The sequence below is a fragment of the Oryx dammah genome, unplaced genomic scaffold (genome assembly GCF_014754425.2).
Source record: "Oryx dammah isolate SB20612 unplaced genomic scaffold, SCBI_Odam_1.1 HiC_scaffold_23, whole genome shotgun sequence".
NCBI classification, from domain to species: domain Eukaryota; kingdom Metazoa; phylum Chordata; class Mammalia; order Artiodactyla; family Bovidae; genus Oryx; species Oryx dammah.
Genome location: NW_024070207.1, coordinates 32013771 through 32037699, shown reverse-complemented (window position 1 = coordinate 32037699; position 23929 = coordinate 32013771). Strand labels below are relative to the sequence as shown.

The window sequence follows — 23929 nt, the reverse complement described above, 5'->3', positions numbered from 1 at the left end:
CATCCATAAAAAATTTCAACAGTAACTACCTATATGATAAAATTCTAACTCAACACAGCATTCAAGGCTCCTGACAATCTAAAGTTGTGCCAACCTTTCCAAGCTCACTTCCTGTCCCTTCTTCCCCCATATCTTACAATCCAGCCACATGAGACTAAGTACCATTTCTTCAACTTGTTATATACATTCTATCTCCCACGTCTTCATTCACACACTATTTGTTACTTCTGCACAGACAACTCTCAACAAACTCGTACAGCCTTCAAGCACCAAGTTCCAAAAAAAATGTTGTAAGTCTTCCCTGACTCCATCTCTCTCAAGGCAAAAATTTATTAGGCCTTCACATCACATCACTCATACCACTAATGTAGTTTCTTATCCATTCTGCTAAAATGGCTGAGCTGAAACCAATCATTTACAAATAAAATTCAAATTAAATTTTACATATAAAATCACAAAATTTACACACACACACATATTTTTTTACCTGATAAAACTTGAATTTGAACCCAAGAATATGACACAGTGTTTGCGGTTCACACATACTCATGTAAGATTCTAATAAAGATATAAAGAAGTCATCGTGTTCTGGCCTGCATTCAAACACTTCTAAAATGACATCCAGAACTCTATTGGGATCCAGATTAAAGCATCCTGTAACAGATGAGATATACACAAATTCAAAAGTGATTATACATCATTTCTAGAAAAATCATTAACTTTCAGGGACAACTTACATAAAATAAAGACAACTTCTTTTACAAGTTTGCCTTCTCTGCCCCAGAGGGAAATCTTCATCTTCAAGGTCATCAAGACAACCCCCCAACATTTTACAGATGAGAAACATGACTTTCCCAGGATTACAGAGCAGATTACTGACACAGCTGAGCCCAGGACCCTGTGACGCTAAGTCAAGTGAACCTTCTATGCTACATTATCGCATCAGTTCTTGTTTACTCACATTAGTGAAACAGATTCACATTTTTAATTCTTATCAAAATATGAAAATCAAACAACGTGTTTTACAAGTTAGACAACTTTTATGCAGAACTATTTGGAATGTGGATAAACAAGTTAGAAGTTCAGGTTTGTGAAAGTAGAGCATCATTTTTAGAATCATATTTTAGTTTATCTTATATACACAACAAAGCTACAAAAAGTAATTATATATTCATAGTTTTGGCAGTAATTCTAAAGGAAATCAGGTACACTGCTGATACTAAAGATATGAGAATACCAAGGGACTGGGGAAAACACAAGCAAACAGAGAAGAAGAAAACGATCTAGGTAGAGCAGGATAGAAAAGGGAAAGAAGCACTTAATAGAGACTGATGGTTACTTACCCTTGCTAATCTCCTAAAGTTAAAAAGGCCAATAGACATGAATTTAATAAACATTCCTATCAGCCACCCTACTCTCAATACTATTATTACCTCTATTTGCATTCATCTTCAGCTGTTACTATAACCATATTATAGTGCAGTTAGATCACATGTGCATTTGAGAATGCAACCATTTACACATAATAAATAATGCAAAATAAAAGAGACGAATCATTTAAATGATATAGTCAAAAACAGACTTGCTGTGATTTATGTCATAGAGTGTTCTGCCTATGTTTTCCTCTAAGGGTTTTATAGTGTCTGGCCTTACACTCCCATTGGTGGGAATGTAAATTGGTACAGCCACAATGGAGAACAGTATAGAGGTTCCTTAAAAAATTAAAAACAGAACTATTAGGTTGGTGCAAAAGTAACTGTGGTTTTGCACTGTTGAACTTTGCCATTTGATATTGGAATGCATTCTTAAATAAATATGCTTATGTTCTGTAACATTTTAATGCACATTTCTCACTTTATGTTTTTTGGCTAATAACTCATTACTTGCTACTTATTTCATATGTATTTTAGACCAGGGAAATGATGTTAGACAAAAAGCAAATTTGAGCAATTTTCTTATTTGAATTCAAAATGGGTCGTAAAGCAGTGGACACAACTCGCAACATCAACAACGCATTAGGCCCAGGAACTGCTAACAAACATACAGTGCAATGGTGGTTCAAGAAGTTCTGCAAAGGAGACAAAAGCCTTGAAGATGAGGAGCACAGTGGCTGGCCATTGGAAGTTGACAACAACCAATTGAGAGGATCATCAAAGTTGATTCTCTTACAACTACATGAGAAGTTACCCAAGAACTCAACATCAACCATTCTGTGGTCATTTGGCATTTGAAACAAATTAGAAAGGTGAAAACGCTTGATAAGTGGGTGAAACAAATTAGAAAGGTGAAAACGCTTGATAAGTGGGTGCCTCGTGAGCTGACTGCAAATCAGAAAAGTCATCACTTTGAAGTGTCATCTTCTCTTTTTCTATGCAACAACAACAAACCACTTCTCAACTGGATTGTGACATGCAACAAAAAGTGGATTTTATACAACAACCAGCGATGACCAGCTCGGTGACTGGACCAAGAAGAAGCTCCAAAGCACTTCCAAAAGCCAAACTTGCACCAAAAACAGGTCATGGTCACTGTTTGGTGGTCTGTGTGTGCCGGTCTGATCCATTACAGCTTTCTAAATTCCAGCAAAACCATTACATCTGAGAAGTATGCCCAGTAAATCAATGAGATGCATGGAAAACTAACACCTGCAGCTATCAATGGTCAACAGAAAGGGCCCAATTCTTCTCCATGACAACACCCAATTGCACAGCACACAACCAATGCTTCAAAAGTTGAACGAAGTGGGCTACAAAGTTTCACCTCATCCGCCATATTCACCTGACCTCTCGCCAACCAACTACCACCTCTTCAAGCATCTCGATAACCTTTTGCAGGGAAAATGCTTCCACAATCATCAGGAGACAGAAAATACTTTCCAAAAGTTAACTGAATCCCAAAGCACAAATTTTTATGCTACAGGAATAAACAAACTTATTTCTCATTGGCAAAAATATGTTGACTGTAATGGTTCCTATTTTGATTAATAAAGATGTCTTTGAGTCTAGTTATAATGATTTAAAATTCAGGGTCCAAAACCGCAATTACTCTTTCATCAACCTAATACCATAAGACCCAGCAATCCCAATCCTGGGCATATACCTGGAGAACATCATAATTCAAAAAAATGCATGCATCTGAATGTTCATTGAAGCACTATTTACAACAGCCAGGATAATGGAAGCAATCTAAATGTCCATCAACAGATGAATGGATAAAGATGTGGTACATATATACAATAGAATATTACTCAGCCATAAAAAGAAACGAAATTGTGCCATTAGCAGAGACATGGATGGACCTAGAAGCTGTCACACAGAGTGAGTCAGAAAGAGAAAAATAAATATCACATAATATCACTTATATGTGGAATCAAGAAAAATGGTATAGATGAACTTATTTACAAAGCAGAAATAGAGACAACAGATGCAGAGATCAAACATATGGACATCAAGGGGGAAGGGTGAAGTGGGATGAACTGGGAGATGGGGACTGACACATACACACTTCTATGTATAAAATAGATAACTAATGAGAACCTACTGTATAGCACAGGGAACTCTACTCAAAGTTCTGTGATGACCTAAATGGGAAGGAAATCCAAAAAAGATGGGCTATATATATATGTATAGCTGATTCACTTTGCTGTACAGTAGAAACTAACATTGTAAAACAACTATAATAAAAATTAAATTTTAAAAATTAATTTAAAAAATAAATGATATAGTCAATTTCATCCACCATCCATCTCAAAATAATATATGCTGATGACCCAGAATGAGCACATCACTCTGCTGTTCCCTTAGTTTATATCAGTTCCTTTATGCCTTGTGCACCAAGCTGAATGGAATTCTTATATTTTTAATAACAGATTTTTCATTAGGCATAGCCCCTAAATGCAAGCTAACCACTTCATCTGGGGCAAGCAAATAAACACTGATTTATTCTAATGCTGGAGCAAAAAAGAACAGTGTCAATTGAGGGAGAGATATTGGGTCTAACCACTGTATATTATGGATGACTTAGAGGATTTTTCAAAGAAAATTCTTATATAATATATTAATGATTTCTCTATTAAAGAGTTACTTCTACTAACTCCACACTTAAGTATATTAAACGCTATAAAGCTAATGTCTAATTTGCAGTATCTTAGCCATCACTTAGAAAACCAAACTCTCCAAATTTAAGTATTTCTTTCTTCCTTTTATGAAACCAAAGCTTAGAATACATTTTTCTTCCACTTCTCATACTAAGGAAAGAAAGGACCAATACAATGATCATCTTACAGAAAAGAGCTCGACTTTCATGAATTCTACAGAGATGTTTACCTAAAGCTCTGGGAAGAAAACTTCTGAATATTTTTGCCTTTCCTTACACCTTCAAAAAGTATGGCCTATGAATATACAAGTGACCCCAAAATAGCAACTGGAATTTTTAAATGCTGCTGGTGGAAATATACAATGTAAAATAGTATGACTACTTTATAAAATCACCAGCTTCCTTAAAAGTTAAACTTAACACCTACCATATGACCCAGCCATTTCATTCCTAGGTTTTACCTCAAGAGAAAAAATGTCTATGTCCATACAAAGACCTATACACAAATATTCACAGTAGCTTTATTCATAATAGGACACTCTCAAATATCCATCAACAAGTGAATGGATAAAATGTAGTACAGTATAACTGTAAATATACAGTGGAATACTATTCAACAATAACAAGAACGACTAATACAAGCAACGACATGAATAAATTACAAAATAATTATCCTGAATGAAATAAGTCAGACCAAAAAAAAGTTCACTGTATGATTTCATTTATAAAAGAATTATAGAAAATGTAAACTAATCTATAGTCTAGAAAGCAAATCACTGAACTTTCCTGGTGGTCCAGTGGTTAAGAAGCCACCTGCCAATGCAGGGGACATGGGTTTGATCCCTGCTCCAGAAAGATTCTACATTCCATGGGGTAACTAAGCCCATGCACCACAACTACTGAGCCCATGCTCTAGAGCCCGCAAGCCGCAACTATTGATGCCTGCATGCCCTAGAGTGTGTGCTCTGCAACAAGAGAAGCCACTGCAATGAGAAGCCCACACGATGCAACTGGAGATTAGACCCTGCTCACCACAACTAGAGAAAACCCATGTTCAACAATGAAGACCAAGAACAGACAAAATATTTTTAAAACTTTACAAATTAAAATAAAATGCAACAGCATTATAAAAAAGAAAGAAAGCAGATCATTGATTATTCCGGGAGGAAATAAGGAGGAATGAAATAACAAAGGGACGAGAGGAAATCTGGAGGGTGGGTGATAGAAATGTGCATTATCTAGATTGTGGAGAGGTTTTCACAGGTGTATATAGGTGTTAAAACTCAAGCTGTACACTTTAAATACACACATTTTATCATACATCAATTATGCCTAGATGGGCTTCCCTGATGGCTCAGATGGTAAAGAATCTCCCTGCAATGAAGGAGACCCGGGTTCGATCCCTGGATCAGGAAGATCCCCTGGAGAAGGGAATGGTCACCCACTCCAGTATTCTTGCCTAGAGAATCCCATGGACAGAAGAGCCTGGTGGGCTACAGTCTATGGGGTCCCAAACAGTCAGACACAACTGAGCAACTAACACTTCATGCCTAGATAAAGTTGAAAAAAAAAAGCCTTCAAACTGCTATAACACTAACAATAGAGTATGGAAGTAGGATCTAGCAAACTTTCCAACCTTATAACTACTGCTACATTTACTAAATATAAAAATTCACTCAACTAAATAAAAATGAACAATGCTCTATTCTATCAGAGAACAAAAGATACACTGAATATACTTTAGAAAAAAATGTTAGCTTATAATTACCCATTTAAGCTACAATCCACAAAACTTGTGTATAAGGACTAAAACAGCAACATATTACATGGAAATGTTGTGTTTCAGTCACACTGCTTTACAGTTTATATTTTCAATGTGATACAGAATGAACCATTGATATATTATGTTTTGTTTAACAATATTATTCCACAAGGTTATTTTACAGTGATCTGTAATATCAACCAATTTCTTTCTAGAGGCAATTTAAGGTTGTAACCTAGACGAACAGGACGCAACATTTATTTATAACAGATGACAATGTTTGCATTTCTTACCAAAAAAATCTGGCTTATGAGTTTTCTGTTATATGTCTCAGGTGCCATAAGTTAGTCCAATCGATTGGAATGACCTATGCTACATAATGGGCTTTCCCGGTGGCTCAGACGGTAAAGAATCTGCCTGCAATGCAGAACAGGGTTCGATCCTTGGGCTGGGAAGATGCCCTGGAGAAGGAAATGGCTACCAACTCCAGTATTCTTGCCTAGAGAATCCCATGGACAGAGGAGCCTGGCAGGCTACAGTACATGGGGTCACAAGAGTCAGACACGACTGAGCGACTAACACACATATGCTATATAACAAAGAAAAAGAAACCAAATGAAGGATTTAGAAAATCATTTTTTAAATGGCAGAGATTTGCTAAATAACAGTTAAGCTATTTCATATACGATTAAGATTTTAGTATCAATAAGTAAGCTTAAAATGTACAAAATAATTTTTTTTCTAATGGCAGTTGTGGTAGAACAGGCAATCTTGTGCTCAAACATCTTAAAAGGGCTTTTATCCAGCCCAAGCATTGATAGTCATGTCATCCTGAGAAAGAGCATAAAGCCTACCCCCTACCTCTATATCAGCTACATTAAGCAATATACACACACACACACACATACACACACACACACACACAAACATACACACACACACACACACACAAACACACACACTTTTTCAGGAACAAACAGGGAACCATATGGGAAATAACATTTTAAATGGTAGACCTGTAATGACCATGGATTCATTCCTTCATTTAAATAAACATTAAGTAACTACCCACTATGTACCAAATGCTTGTGATACAGAGATTAATAAAATGCCTTCCCTACCCGTAACAAAAGTTCAAACCTTTTGGATGATACATCTTTGGAAAAAGTGCAATGAAAAGTAACTGAATGTTCCCCAAAGATGGATAAGATGGCCAGTATTAGAGCAACTAACTGCAATTAGAGGCAAAAAACATGATTAAAGTGACAATGGTTCTTTTAGGGATAGGTCAAATTGAGATTCTTAACAGAAACAAAAAGACCTGGGTAACACTGTAAACATGGGGAGAGACGTCCAGCCTATACATTTTTAACAATAAGACAGAATGATAGCTTCAATTATCATGTTCCTGACAGAATAAACCTTATAAGACAAAGAAAAACCATGTTCTGAACAAAAGGACATGATGTAGCTTTGGCATGCAGAATTACTTTAGAAGCAGGCTAAGCCATGGTCTGAATGTTTTTTGTACTTCCAAAATTCATATTGAAATTCTAATACCCAATGAAATGGTATTAGGAGGTAGGCTCTTTGAGAAATGAATAGGTCATAAAAGCGTAGTCTCATGAATCAGAGTAATGCCCTTAGAAAAGAGAGCTCCCTTGCCCCTTTTAGCACATGAGGATACAACAGAAAGTTAGCAGTCTGCAACCCAGAAGAGAGCTGTCATGAGAACCCAACCATGCTGGCACCCTGGTCTTGGACTTCCAGCTCCCAAAACTGTGAGAAATACATTTTCTGTTGTTTATAAGCCCCACAGTCTATGATATTTTGTTATAGAAACCTGAATAGACTAAAACAGGCTAATGAAAACTTATGCTAGACTATTTCTAAGAAACAGTATTTGCAAAAAACTACACATTTCAAGGCAAGAACCAAAGAAGCAAGATGCAGAGCAATGCATCCAACAAAATAAAAGTATAATAGTTTTAAAAAAAAACTATACTTAAGAACACCGATTGCTGTCTTCTTTTTCATAGTAGAGATAAGTGACTTCTTTGTAACTCATGTATAGGAAAGAAACACCAATAAAGCAAAGCCTTAGGTAAAGGAAGCAGTCAACTGGTTTCCGCTTCCAAGGGATAGGAGAGTGTTGATACAATAAGAAGCTTCAAGGCTGAATGGCTCTTATATCCAAACTGATCTGAAGACAGAATACTAAGTACATTCAAGACAATGTACTCAAAGGGGTTAAATGTCCCATAATCTGCCAAATAATAAAATCATTTGACTTGGGGTTTTGTTTTTAATGTTTCTCTGGTCACCTAACAAGCAACTAAGAGGGCTTGTGAGACCAGAGGAGGAAAGACTCTCACCCCACCTTTCCCACCTCCAGTCAGATTTACAACCTTGGACACCAGGTGACAAATGAAGGTCCTGAGGTTTGGCGAAGAGGGCTCTGATTCTGCATGAGATGGAAAGAATCAGAGTCAAAGCCAAAAAGATCCTGGGCCACTAAACCCCAAACCAGCAAGAATAATTTTCAGTCTCCAAAACTAAACTCAAGCTAGCTCCATGACTAATTTTTAGCCATAACTTTTGACTGACAGCAGCAATCAGCATACCACACCCTATGGATCAAACCCATTCAATTTTTGTAAGTAAAGTTGTGCTGTCACAGACACTCCTTTATTTACATATTGTCCACGGCTGATATCACACTACAATGGTAAAAGCAAGTAGCTGCAACAAAAAACATATGGCCCACAAAGGAAAAAAATATTTACCATCTCATCCTTTACAGAAAAGGTTTGCTGACCACTAATTTAGAAGAAAGAAAAGGAAAGAATACCTACTAGTTATTACTTTTTCTGAAGGGCATACAGAAGAATAGACAGTTTATAGCTTAGTTCAGCAATCAAAGGAGTCCATCTCTGGGAGTTTCTCAGCAGTCCAGTGGTTAGGACTCAGCACCTTCACTGCTAAGGGCCCAGGTTGAATGCCTGGTAGGGAAAAGATCCCACAAGCTGCTCGACATAGCCAAAAAACAAAGAGTCCATCTCTGATATTCTTTCCCCTAATTTCTAAAATATGCTTTTTGCCATCTCAATGTGGGGATCATCTGTGAGGCATCTATGACATAGCAGCTCAAGAGCCTAATAATCACTATATATTCCTATTAAGTTTCTCAAACTTACTGTCAGACTTGAGATTGCAACCACCAGATAGACTCATAACTGTTCCTAATCCTTGCTTGCTTGCAGTAAACAGCCCAAGGCTATCTGACAGAATATAAATACTGTTTTTCATATTTAGGACATAAAATTTTGATGTGCCAGAATCTTTTAGGGAGCAAATGAGTACTTAAATGAGCATTTAAATACCTCATTTAAATACTTACCTTTTAAATTATAGAATGATAAATAAGGACTTCTCCTGATCAGACCAAGTACCCTGAAATGTAAGTGTATCTAAAATGCAAGCCTCCCAAACAAGATACCAGTTCTGTCAGTGGCTGGTGAAGGAAATCAGACCTGAGATAACTCAAGTATTATCTGTCTAGATTGCTCCTAGAGAGGAAAAAAATGGGAATAAACAAGAGGAAACTCATCCAAAGATGTCATGAAAAGCAGGATGCTATGTTAGTGAACTCTGGCCAGATGAGACAAGGACTACCTAGAGTCTGCACTGAGGAGGAATCTGGTAAATTCTAACACTGAAAGAGTGAGTACTCAGTCTTAACTTCAACTATGAAAAATTTCTTTCTCAGACAATGGGGGAGGAGAGGAATCAGCTAGCCAAAGAGAAACAAACGCTGAGCCAGGGAAATGAACTTTCTCAAATCCTCCATGTTGGGAGAAAGAGGCTAAGAATCAGTATAAACTATCCTAGAAAGGGTGAAACATTCATTTGTTTTTCAACAAGTATTTATTCAGCACCTATGTACAAGGCACTAAGGTTAGAGGTACTAAACAAAACAGACAAAAACCCTCGTTCTCACGGAACTCACTTACATTCCAGTGGGTATGGCATAAAATACAGTGCATATTACATCGTGCCGAATGCTCAGAAGGAATATAGTGAACAACAGGGAGTGTTGGGGTGGGGGTCGGGTAGCCAAAGAAGTCTACACTGCAGAGGTGCCATTTGAGTGCTTCTGGGCTATCATGCTTTGTAGTACACCTGACAGACTAGAATAGAGGGTTAGCCCAAGAAATCAAATTCTTTAAACTCATGGAATATCCATGTGAGTCATGAGCTTACAGCTGTGATTGCCACACTGTTCTTCAGATACAGTAACATAACATGTTCTTTATAGGGACAAATTTCAAGAAAAGAAAGTACATAGTGTATGTTATTCTCAGTTAGATAAAAGCATACAAAAGTCCCTCTCTGAAATGTTCCCAAAATAACAAAGAACTAATAAAGTATAAACTCACAAGGACAAAAGATAGAAGGAACAAGGACAGACAAGAGATGTCAACAAACAAGCAGATAAAGTTTTTAAAAATGTGAAGACTCATACAGCACAGAACTTTTATGTAGGGAATACCATTTTGACAGTACATGGCAGGATACAAGGAAAGACAAACCTATAGCAAGGTAGTACTGACAAACATCTCAAACTAGATCAAAATGCTGCAGGAAAAATGTAGAGCCTACCCTGGAAAGAACAGAAAGGAAACTCTACAGGTGATTTTTTTTAATGGGTCACTGCCACACAGTTTAAGCAAGCAAGAGCCCTGCAGCCCTAGGGGACTGCCAGCCTTGGTGTTAAATTGACAATGGAAGTAGCAAAGAGACTTAATCAGCTGCCAGAATAAAACTTACTTCAAAGAAAAGGGTAAATTTAAACTAAAAGTTCCTTACCTCTATACCAGTTGGTCACCAAAAGCCTAAGTTAAAAGCAAAGATAACTGCAGTAAATCTAGTTTTATCTGGGTCCCCAGTGGAGAAAGGAGGAAAGGACTAGGATACCTCTTCTCTCTTAATCATACATAAATTTCAAAACCACAGAAAATAACTGAGAATTGAGCATAAGCATCCTCTAAATCCTCTGGAGAAGGGAATGGCAACCCACTCACTCCAGTATTCTTGCCTGGAGAATCCCATGGACAGAGGAGCCTGGTGGGCTACAGTCCATGGGGCCACAAAGAGTCAGACATGACTGAGTGGACATATCCTCTAATAAAATATAGCCAGTGAAGGACTTCCCTGGTGTTCCAATGGTTAAGAATCCACCTGCCAATACAGGGGGCATGGGTTCAATCCCTGGTCTAGGAGGATTCCATGTGCTATAAGGCAACTAGGCCTGTGCACTACAACTACTGAACCCACCTGTCCTGGAGCCTGTGCTCTTCAACAACAGAAGCCACGGCAATGGGGGGCCCATGCACCACAAGTAGAGAAAATCCCATGCAGAGCAACAAAGACTCAGCACAGCCAAAAATAACAAATAAATAAAATTTTATATAAAACTAGTGAAGCAGAAAATATGACTTCTCCAACAGGTTTCAACACTTAAGACATCCAACTGTTACAAAATCTTCCCTGAGAGAGCATAACACCTAACACATAGCAAAAATTCTTTCCATTCTTGAAAAATCAGAAGTACCTTATTTTTCTATCATTCATTCCTCCTTTCTATAGAAGACAACTATTTCTTCCAAATGCTCAACACAAAAAACAACGCTAGGACTTCCATGAAGGTCCAATGGTTAATAATCTGCCATGCAGTGCAGGGGATGCTGGTTCAATCCCTGGTCAGGGAACTAAGATCCCAACATGCCACAGAGCAACTCAGCCTGCATGCTGCAACTACTGAAGTCCGTGCACTCTGGAGCCCACACGCCACAACTAGAGAGCCTGCACACCACAAGTACTGAGCCTGCACACTCCAGAGTCCAAGCGCTGCGACACATGACCCAACGAAAACACCACATGCTGCAAATTAAGACCCAATGCAGTCAAATAAATTTAAAAACAGAAAGAACAATGCTAAAGAAATTCTATTCAAAAGGGAGGGAAAATAATACTCTCCTCTTTGTTACACTTTTAACATCTGCTGCACTTACTTTTAACAGATAAAATGTGTATCAAAGTTGCTTAGTATTTTTAAAAACAAGTTCAAAAGAACTGAACATCTCCACATTTCAAGAGTTCATCAAAGATTTTATTAAAGTTTCACTTTTGCTTATTTTCTGCCCTCCATAAAATTATTGGAAAATATCTAAAAATTAAAGATAGAAATACTAGAGAGCAGAAACTAAACACAAGGGTAAGAGTACCAAAAAGATTTCTTACAAATATCATCTCAAATTTTTTTCTGTTGATAATAATCTTAAAAGAACAAGCTGAACACTTCTCGCGTTTCTTAATTCAAAAACAAAGATCTATAGAAAATGCACTAAGTTTGTCTTTATGGATATTCTTCAACAGTCAAATTTATTCTTAGTAACACATACCATATGATGTACATCTTACCTATTAAAGATTTGATATTTTCTAAGATTAAATCACTAGTAATATTTCCAGATAAATCTTGCCCCAATTCAGCAATCAGCTTGGCATAACCTTCATTTTCTTCTCTTAACAAATTAAATTTTTGTTGCTTATAACTGAAATTAGATAAACATCACAAAGCAGATAAAATTAATTTCAATTAACAGGCCTGCATAAAATTAATGTATTCTTTTCATTGAATTTTCTCTCTCATATTAAACCACCAAAAGAACAGTTGTTGAAAGTTTACCTCTTTGTGTATCTTTTAGGATAGAAAATAACAGTGATTCATAAGAGACACCCCAATATGAATTACACAGGGGAAACCAGCTACACAAGGAAATGATACTGCTAACATAACACTATCTCCATCATTAACAAGAATATACTCTAGTTATAAATTATTTTACTGGTAGTAATAAAAACATTGATTATTTTAACTTCTAATAAGGAAAAAAAATTAACATTGGTTTCACACAGGTAAAGTTCACTGCTGACTCAATAACCATAGGCCACTCTTAGAAAGAAAAACACAAGACACACTCTAACAGTAAAAACAACTAAAGTCTTCAAAACACCTTTAAAAATGTCTGGTATTCAACATGGGAAGTAAAAAACATACACAGGCACTTGATCTGCAACATAAAAATACATGTACTTACAAGAGTTTTGTCTTGATTTTAACTGACTTTTGATTGAATTGCTGTGATTGTTTGATAAGCCCTAATGATTCCAATGTTTCTGGATCCAAGCGTTCCTTTAGAACTGTGTCTGAAACTAAATACTGTATTAAAAAATATTAAAGGCCATTTATTCCTCAGCATTCCAACTATGCATCCACAATCTTAAAACATGCAAAATAATTTTCTCAAATAAGAATATTAAAATCACATATTATATATATATATACACATATACAACTTTATAAAATATACAACTTTATATACAACTTTATAAAAAGGCTTAGAACTTAAATTTAACAAAAATGATGACTCTCAAAGTATTGAAAAATACAACATGTAGCTTTTTAAAACTTCACTAAAAATTATATTCATGCTCTCCATAGCCTACAAATGACAAGAACTACAGATGTAATTCTGATTAAAATTAAGTCTGATTAAAATTGAATTTTCTTTAAAATAATGCAGCACTTCAGCCTTCTTTGGTTTCTACTGTTTAAGTCAGATTCTAGTGCAGCAAAGACAAGGACATTCTTCCAGGTCTAAGTAATGTCATTCCTCCTTGGTTCTAAATTTATGAGCATAAAATGGTTTACTAGACAATGATTATAACAAGTTCTAGAATTTATTATTTTTAAACTACCTCCATTCTTTTCCTCCTTGCCTAATAGTTTATGAAAAATCATTCAGTTTAAAAGCTGTCCACATCATTTCTACTCATCTGATAGATGCTTACCTTTTCCTTAGTTAGAAACTTTCTAGGTCAGGAATATCACCAAAGGTTCTATATGCATAGATAGTTTGATACAGTAGCATGCCTATTTCATAGAAATAGCATGTCTAATTTTACAAAGCATTCCATTTCAAAACCCAAGTCTCACCTTATAATGAACAGTCAATCAAACGTCAATATCCTTCTCCATTAACATGATTAATTGTCATTACAATCATTCCATAAAAAATTGAGAAATGGAAAGTATTTTTTAAAACTTACCAAACACGCTAATACCAATTGTGTAAAATAGTCTCTCTTGCTTTTTTCTTCTAAACAATTTGTCTCAATATCTACAATGATGAAGGAAAAAAAGGTGAAAGTTTGATTGATTTTTCTAGACTACAGAACTATAACATATCTTGCTTCTTTAAAACTAGCTAAATTTAAAATACCTCATTCTGAATTGGGGGGAAAAGTTTAAACTGTGGTAAGTATAAGCTGTCCTTCATACGCATATTAATAATTAGAATTAATTTCTCATGATATTGAAGACTGAGCCTGTGACCAACTGCATATCGATAAAATGGTCAGTTGATTATGGAGCTATGTGCTAAGGCATTGGAAGCAACAAAGCTTTAAAAAACTACTGCTTTCAAAAAAAAATGGAAACATTCGGGAATTTCCTGGTGGTCCAGTGGTTAGTACTTGGTGTTTTCACTACCCAAGGCCTGGGTTCAACCCTTGGTTGAGGAACTAAGGACCCACAAGTCATGTGGCATAGCCAAGGAAAAAAAATGGAAACATTCAAGCAAAGTTTAAATGACCACATGTCAGAGACAATAAGGTGGAAAATTGAACTGTGTGACAACAAAGATCTCTTCTAATACTACAGACACTATTATTCATGAAGATCAAGCCTTTGACTGACTACATTGGTACCACGTACCATGTTCTAACCAAGCTACTTGGTCACCAACTCTATGAAAACTGTATTAAAAGATACTTTTAACATCTTATTTTGAATTACAGTTCTAGTCAGCAAAGAAAAATTCAGTGAAGGTTTTCGTTTTCTTCCTACTTAAATATTTTTTTAAGAAAATGACACCTCCTTGAGCTTCAGTAAATTATTCAAAGAATTTGTCAAACAATTTTCTCATCTAAAGTATAGAGGAAATAAACAATTAGTTCTAAACGCTAAGGATCAAAAACTTCAACCAGGATTAGCAGAATTACAAGATTGATCTCAGAATTATTGTTTTAACTGATTACACACCATTACTTTACTTTAAAAATCAACATATTTAAAATGTACTACAGAAAAAGGCACCCATTTTAGTGATGCAATAAAAATTCTCCTCTAAGAGTTCTAGGGTTCCCCTCAGACAGACATTGTACCACTGCTTTCCTTCAGTTTACTTTCTATTGACATCACTAAGAATCAAAAGAGAAGAAGATCTTGTTAAACACATCCACATTTTCCTGGCCCTTCTCTACTTTTCCTTCTTGGAAAGTGCCATTTCCCAACATTCTGACTACTATAGCTAAGCACACAATCAGATCAAGGGTATTAAGGGAATTTCAGGGTGCAATTTATACACTCTGTAATGTACTGTAAATTCCAGTACAATCTCAATCCCTCAGTAAGACTTTAAATTCATGTGCATCTCGTCAACCCTTTCCAGGGACTCCCAAGTGGTCTCCCCACTAGCTGGTTTTCTGGTCCCTCCCCAGCCTAGAACTTCAAACATAAATTGGGCCTCTTCTTTTAACCAATATCTATCTACTCTCCAAGGCCCTACAGTCCCTAAAATCTACCTCCAAAGTCCCTAAAATGAGAGTACTTGGGTAGCAGGTTCATCTTCTACAAACCAAATATACTCTCTTAGCCACCAGACCTGATTATAATACAACTCTCTGGGTTCTGACCATGTTAGGAAATGCTTAATGAGACCTCAGTAAATTTAGCTAAAGTTATCTCAATCATCAACACAGGAATCTATTATCTAAATTATGCCTTCCCTGTTTAATTTATTCTTTTTATTCTAACTCATGAAACTATTCCAATAAATTCATATACTATTCCTGACTCCTCGACCCCAAATCAGCATCAAAGTTCTCTTTAATTTCCCTCTGATTTTACTAAAAAGTCCTTAGTCATTTAAAACTCTAGGCCCACTATTACCAATCACCTAACCCAGCTCAGAGGTCCCAACAATGCATCGAGTTACACTACACTTTCCTTTTGGGTTAATATATTAATACCTCTCAGGCCCGCTCACCCTTACATGATCAGTCTTTTAAAGGAAAATGCTATCTCAACCAGGAAAGTATAGCACTGATTTCCCTTATAACTGTCAAAATATTAGAAAGATAACATGATGCAGTAAAAAGATCATGGACTCTAGAACCAAAAAGACCCAGGTTCAAACTCTGCCTTACTAGTTGTGTAGCCTTGAGAAATTACTTTCCTAAGCTTCAATTTTCTGATATAGAAGATGGTCCAAAATGGCACCTATATTATTATTACAGTTATAATCATTAGAATTATCATGATCATTATCATTAGAGATAGCTCTCATTCTTACTCCTACTCCCCTATCTTGGTCTGGGGTCATCCTGGGATCATTTTTTTTTTCTGCCAAGGGCAGGAGTGAGTGAGTGAGGGGGGCAGGTGTGGGAAATTCTCTTTCCAATTTTGCCATCCTAATCTTGCTTGTAAAAATGGACTGGATAGGCTAAAAGAAAGTTCCCAAGAGCAACCAAACACCATCTTCATGAATTCACGTTACTAGTAAAAAGCAATGACTTGTAACAATCATTCTTATTACTACACAACTATGAAGGGAAAATATATCCTAATAAGTCAATAAAAAAAATTACTAGAACTTTACTGAAAAACTGATAACTGATTACCCAGAGAAAGACAAAAATGTATTTCTGACACTATCAAGGACTAACAGCTTCCACAAAATGATATCTACAAATCATTCTTTCAGACTTATAAACATATCAGTTCAGTTCAGTTGCTCAGTCGTGTCCAACTCTTTGCAACTCCATGGACTGCAACACGCCAGGCTTCCCTGTCCATCACCAACTCCCGGAGCTTGCTCAAACTCATGTCCATCAAGTCAGTGATGCCATCCAACCATCTCATCCTCTGTCGTCCCCTTCTCTCCTGCCTTCAATCTTTTCTATCATCAGAGTCTTTTCTAATGAGTCAGTTCTTCACGTCAGGTAGCCAAAGTATTGGAGTTTTTCAGCTTCAACATCAGTCCTTCCAATGAATATTCAGGACTGATTTCTTTTAGGATGGACTGGTTGGATCTCCTTGCAGCCCAAGGGACTCTCAAGAGTATTCTCCAACACCACAGTTCAAAAGCATCAATTCTTCAGTGCTCAGCTTTCTTTATGGTCCAACTCTCACATCCATACATGACTACTGGAAAAACCATAGCTTTGACTAGACGGACCTTTGTCGGCAAAGTAATGTCTCTGCCTTTTAATATGCTGTCTAGGATGGTCATAACTTTTCTTCCAAGGAGCAAACATCTTTTAACTTCATGGCTGCAATCACCATCTGCAGTGATTTTGGAGCCCAAGAAAATGAAGTCTGTCACTGTTTTCATTGTCTCCCCATCTATTTGCCGTGAAGTGATGGGGCCGGATGCCATTATCTTTGTTTTTTAAATGTTGAGTTTTAAGCCAGCTTTTTCACTCTCTTACTTTCATCAAGAGGCTCTCAGTTCTTCTTCACTTTCTGCCACAAGGGTGTTATCATCTGCATATCTGAGGTTATTGATATTTCTCCTGGCAATCTTGATTCCAGCTTGTGCTTCATCCAGCCTGGCATTTCTCATGAGGTACTCTGCATATAAGTTAAATAAACAGAATGACAATATACAGCCTTGACCTACTCCTTTCCCAATTTGGAACCAGTCCATTGTTCCATGTCTGGTTCTAACTGTTACTTCTTGACCTGCAGATTTCTCAGAAGGCAGATAAGGTAGTCTGGTATTCCCATCTCTTGAAGAATTTTCCAGTTTGTTGTGATCCACAGTCAAAGGCTTTGGCATAGTCAATAAAGCAGCTGTTTTTCTAGAACTCTCTTGCTTTTTCTATGATCCAACGGATGTTAGGAAGTTGATCTCTGGCTCCTCTGCCTTCTCTAAATCCAGCTTGAACACCTGGAAGTTCCCGGTTCACATGTGTTGAAGCCTTGCTTGGAAAATTTTCAGCATTACTTTGCTAACGCGTGAGATGAGTGCAATTGTGAGGCAGTTTGAACATTCTTTGGCATTGCCTTTCTTTGAGATTGGAATGAAAACTGACCTTTTCCAGTCCTGTGGCCACTGCTGAGTTCCCCAAATTGGTTGTCATATTGAGTTTGAGTGCAGCACTTTCACAGCATCATCTTTTAGGATTTGAAACAGCTCAGCTACAATTCCATCACCTCCACTAGCTTTGTTTATAGTGATGCTTCCTAAGGTCCACTTGACTTTGCACTCCAGGATGTCTGACTCTAGGTAAGTGATCACAACGTCGTGGTTATCTGGGTCATTAAGATCTTTCTGTACAGTTCTTCTGTGTATTCTTGCCACCTCTTGTTAATATCTTCTGCTTCTGTTAGGTCCATACTGTTTCTGTCCTTTATTGAGCCCATCTTTGCATGAAATGTTCCCTTGGTATCTCTAATTTTTTTGAAGAGATCTCTAGTCTTTCCCATTCTATTGTTTTCCTCTATTTCTCTGCACTGACCACTGAGGAAGGCTTTCTTATCTCTCTTTGCTATTCTTTGGAACTCTGCATTCAAATGGGTATATCTTTCCTTTTCTCCTTATAGTAAAAACAATTTTTTAAATTGAAACGACTCATGTTGTATTTATTTGTAATATAATATCTTTAGCGCCTGCTCTAAAAATTAAAATCAATCAATCCATTTGGACTCTGAGGGATAGGGAGAGGGTGGGATGATTTGGGAGAATGGCATTGAAACATGTATACTATCATGTAAGAAACGAATTGCCAGTCTATGTCCAATGCAGGATACAGGATGCTTGGGGCTGGTGCACGGGGATGACCCAGAGAGATGTTATGGGGAAGGAGGTGGGAGGGGGGTTCATGTTTGGGAACGCATGTACACCCGTAGTGGATTCATGTATGGCAAAACCAATACAGTATTGTAAAGTAAAATAAAGTAAAAATAAAAATTAAAAATAAATAAAATCAATCAATCCAATAGATAGCAAAGACAAATACTTTATCATCTAAATCAGGAGTTTTAAGTTTGACAGAAGGCACAATTAATAATCATGCCAGGGAAAACAAAACAGAAAGGGGACATACTGTCATCCAATCAATTGTCTGCTCTTTTCATTTATCACTCACAGTCCACATACATTTTGACCTATTCACAACATTACTGATGTTATAAAATCTTAAACATCATGAAGGATCAAGGACCGGGCATTTAGATTTGTTGCGATCAAATTCCAGATTCTCAGTAAGACAAATTAAGTAACCTATCTCATTCTAAGAGTTAAGATTAATGAATTACTTTAGTAAAGTAATTCATTCCAGCCTGAAAAACTCTCAGAGAATAAGTCTTATTTTAAAGTGAATATTATAATGTCTGGTAATGTTTTCTAACAGATCAAAGTTACAGAAAGTTTAAAACTGATGTGGAAAACTGTGCTCAGATACTTTAATTCAGATTTAAAATCAGAGAAATATATTTGTAATATATATTATTTTTCAAATCCATGCTTCCCATGGATGGATACTACCTTTTGTTCCAAGTCAAAGAAATTCCATTCTTATCTTGCATGTGAAAATGAAAGTCACTCAGTTGTCTCTAACTCTCTGTGACCCAATGGACTATACAGTCCATGGAATTCTCCAGGCCAGAATACTGGAGTGGGTAGCCTTTCCCTTTTCCACGGGATCTTCCCAACCCAGGGATTGAACCCAGGTCTCCCACATTGCAGGTGGATTCTTTACCAGCTGAGCCACCAGGGAAGCCCAAGAATACTGGAGTGGGTAGCCTATCCCTTCTCCAGGGATCTTGCATGAATTCTTATTTATTCTGGACAAAGAGAGAAGTTTTATTTCCAAAGCTGGTTTCTTATCCTCAAAACAAAAGTATTTTTGATTACTTTAGCTCTTCTTGCTCTTTCTAAAATTAAAAATCGAAAGAGTACCATAGCAAAGTAATTATCTCTTGAGTGTCCTAAGTTTGATATTCTGACATTCATTGATAACCTGCATTGAATAATATTAATTAGGTGGTTACTAAAATCTGAATAATTCAGACTAACTTCAGAAAACCTGGATTTTTAAACCTGAAATGACTTAACTTAGCTCAATTTTATACAAAGATACATTTGGAAAAATTCAAACCATTTAAATTATAAACTAGAACTATTTAAATATAGTGATTAAACTCACATTTGACTTACAATACTATATTCTCTATAAAGTAAAAAAAAACATAATCTAGATTTGTAGAAACATTTGTAAAATCCTTAGCTTAAAAATATATTTTATTTAACAAAGAACATTAATTTTCCAAACACCTTTTACAAGTGAAATAAAGGCTATTTATAAGTGAAATTAATACAGGCTTATTAATACCTACCTAATATGCAGAATACATCAGCAAGAATGGAGGGCATATCCTCACGAAATTCCTAATTAAAAAAATATAATTATTCATAGTAAATACTAGAATAGCACACTAGCAAGTATTATGGGTTCACAATGACACTCTTCAGTAAAACTTAAAAACAAAACCCTAATACCACTATGTTGACAAATAAAATTCTTCAAATTTCATAATACAGAGAAAATTAAAACAGGGAGATAATGGTTAGAAAACCTGTTTAAATGTCTACCATGAAATAACTTGAGTTTAAAAAAAAAATGAACCTTAAACAAGCACCTCAGGAAATAATAAAAAACACAAATGAGTAACATTTTTCCAATGAAGTTTCATGTCAGAAACCACTGGAATTTGGAGTACCTTACACCTATCTAAAGTAAGATTGTTTGAAATGGTACATTTTTCATCTAAAACTTTAAATGCTGTGCTCATACCTGAGTCAACATTGACCTAAACAAAAATCACAGTATTCAGAACAGAAATCTGAAAAATGCAATAAGTACAAGCAGTTGTCTCATAAATCAAGATTCTCTTAAGATGAAAATAATTACCCAAAATCTATATTTTCTTTATGCACTGATGTTTGCAGTCTTTGGAGAAACGGATCCAACATTTATAATAGATTTGTCTCCTGACTTCACACTCCCATGCCCAATTTTAGAGCCATATTTCATTAGTAAGGATCACTGTTCAATTACTGCAATTAGTTTGCTGGCACTATAGCAACACTAAAATTAGCCTATTTTCAGATAGTAAAGAAAAGAAATATAATTCTAAAGAAAAACCTGGCAGCTGTAAGAGACACAAGATATGTTTCTGTGGCTAAGATAAGGGACAGTGCAATATGGGACTATAAGAATCTAGCCATGACAAAGGATCCAGCTGCAGAAGTATATATATTACTAAGCACTCAAAGAAAGGGAAGCTAAGTAAGAATGAAACACATTAAGTTCATTTGGACTATTCACTCTCAATAAGTGGGAAGAGTATTAGAATCAGATTCCATTAACACAATAAACCCTATACTTATGCCCAATTTACAGAATGAAATGACCTTAATTGCCAATCAGACATTTAGTCTTTTCTTAAGGGCTATGAAATCTGGCTATATCTACTTGAATGAAAGTGCTCCAAAATAATAGAGCAAGACAAGAGTTTTCAAACACAGAATATCACTTATTGAAGAAATAGAGTACTCCTACATGAACTAATCAGATAGAGACAGTTTAGGGGTAAAAGAGAAACTCATACTGAACCTCTACTGCTCAAATACATCTCAACATGATGGGGGAAAAAATCACAACAACTAAACACAGAAATTCCGTAAGACTATCCTTGGGGAAGCAGAAAAAATCATACAAAGCTAAAGACTACAGACATTTAAAGCCTATAGAAATTCATACAGATATCAAGAAACTCCAGGTACCACCTAAAGCTGTTCTCAACTGGACATGTACTTTTATTTATACAAGTGTAAAACCCAGCCTAGTAAAAATAAAATATCACTTGTAAAAAAAAAATTAAACTTAACCCCTGCTGTACAATAAACATCTTTACAATTTGAGAGTTCATCTTTCAATTCAAATACCAAACAACCATGAAAAGTATCTTATCTGAATCTAACTTAACCTTTCTAGTAAACAAAAGTGTGTGTGTATTAGTGGCTCAGTCGTATCTGACTCTTTGTGACCCCATGGACTGTATCCTGCCAGGCTCCTCTGTCCATGGAATTCTCCAGGAAAGAATACTGGAGAGGGTTGCCATTCCCTTTTCCAGGGAATCTTTCCTACTCAGGTCTCCTGCATTGCAGGCAGTTTCTTTACCATCTGAGCCACCAGGGAAGCCCACTAAACAAAAGAGGGAAACAAAGTTTTTTTTCTCACCTTTAAATAGCCACTGAAAGGTGAGGAAAAAAATCTAGTTATTATTTTCTAAAGCAAACATGAAAATTAGCATTAAGTTAGAATCATACAACTTCATTTTAAAATAATTTCATCCTCAGCTTTTAAAATATATTTAATATCTAAACATAACCAAAAACAAAAGAAAATGTCTTGTTATGTTAATATTGAGAGAACATTCTAACCAATATTTTTTATAGATGTTTTTGCCCTCCCAGCTTACCTAATATTTTCTGCTCTACTCATAGCCACAGAAAAAGATTAAAATACCTATATTACTGTCCAGCAACAATGGCTTACCATTTTGAATAAAATAAAACACAAGTTATACTTCAGGATCCCTTGTATCAAAGGCAAAAAAAATATGTAACAATTATAAAATTAAAAAAACATATGTATACTTACACTAATGTCACTAAGAACATTAGATGCCTGTTCATGCTTTAGATTTCCTTTAATGACATGGTATGATAATTCATAAAGAGCTTGCTGGAAATCTGTCAAACATAAAAGAAAGAATGTAAGGACACAATCTCTTGAACATGAAAGATAGACCCTCTAAGGGAAGACCTATGTATTTCCTACTTCTCAGATTATAAACACCAATAATGATTAAGAAAAATATATTTCTAATGCTTTTCTCTAGCAGATTTTTTCCTTTTATTTTCACAAAAACACAATACTTAAAGAGTAGTAAAAGGCATGCTGAGGTTCATGGGGTCGCAAAGAGTCAGACACAACTGAGTGACTGAACTGAACTGAACTGAACTGACTGTACTACTGTAACGTAACTATTGCTTGAGCAGTTCCTTCCAATCCTTTTCTATATGTCTACATATTTTACATACTTGCATTCAAAGTTCACATCATTTGGTACTCTGATTCCCCAACAAACACTTTTAAAAGTATTTCCTCCTAGTACCAAAGTCTACAAAATTATTTTTAAGGACTGTGCAGAACTCCAGCAAATGAATATAAATTAACTATTCTTCTCACCAAGAGATTTTGTAGATTTTTCTAACTACATTCAGATTATAGTTAATTCAGTCTCAGGGCTACACTGACAACAAACAGGTAAGGAATAACAGTAAATATAAAACCCAAACCCTGGTCAGAGAAATTTCTTCCCAAACCTAAACCTCAATTTTTCCTCTATTTCCATCAGAATTCAAACTAAAATATATTCAGCTCTCTGTATCCACAAATTCTGTACCCATGAATATGAAGGACTGATTTTATTCACTGTACTATGCAATTTTATATAAGGGACTTGAGGATACTCGGATTTTGCTATTCGAGGGGGCTCCTGGAACCAATTCCTTGTAGATACTAAGGGATGATCATAATTACATATGTACATACAGACAAAAAAAACAGCAGTCCTGTGAGAATTGTCAACCACAAGTACAGTTGTCTCAGTCGCAATTAGCCCTTTCCTGCAGGAGTTTTGGGAGGAGGTAGGAGTTAATGGTCAGGTGAACATATCCTTCCAGCTACCCTTTTCTTTAGTCCCAAACACTAAAATCTTTACCTTCTTCCTCTCTTCAAAAGTAAGAAAACAAGTATCTCTAAAAACGTTAATGTAAAACAAAGTCAATTTATAATCCCCTTTTGAAG

The 23929-nt window shown here is 35.9% G+C and overlaps 1 protein-coding gene across 14 annotated transcripts in view; it reads right to left on the bottom strand.

Annotated features, from left to right (window-relative positions):
- THOC2 (THO complex 2) overlaps nucleotides 1-23929 on the bottom strand; it is a 120195-nt gene that overhangs the window by 78057 nt on the left and 18209 nt on the right. For all 14 annotated transcript variants that reach the window (XR_005725319.1, XR_005725318.1, XM_040265214.1 and 11 more), the window contains exons 3-8: nucleotides 22718-22809; nucleotides 20388-20439; nucleotides 14033-14103; nucleotides 13021-13142; nucleotides 12341-12474; nucleotides 488-654 (exon numbers count right to left, since the gene is read on the bottom strand). Coding sequence is in view for 12 of the 14 variants with exons in the window: in XM_040265214.1 (XP_040121148.1) it covers nucleotides 488-654; nucleotides 12341-12474; nucleotides 13021-13142; nucleotides 14033-14103; nucleotides 20388-20439; nucleotides 22718-22809 (638 nt within the window). In the remaining 2 variants the exon portion in view is untranslated. The remainder of the gene's footprint in view (nucleotides 1-487; nucleotides 655-12340; nucleotides 12475-13020; nucleotides 13143-14032; nucleotides 14104-20387; nucleotides 20440-22717; nucleotides 22810-23929) is intronic.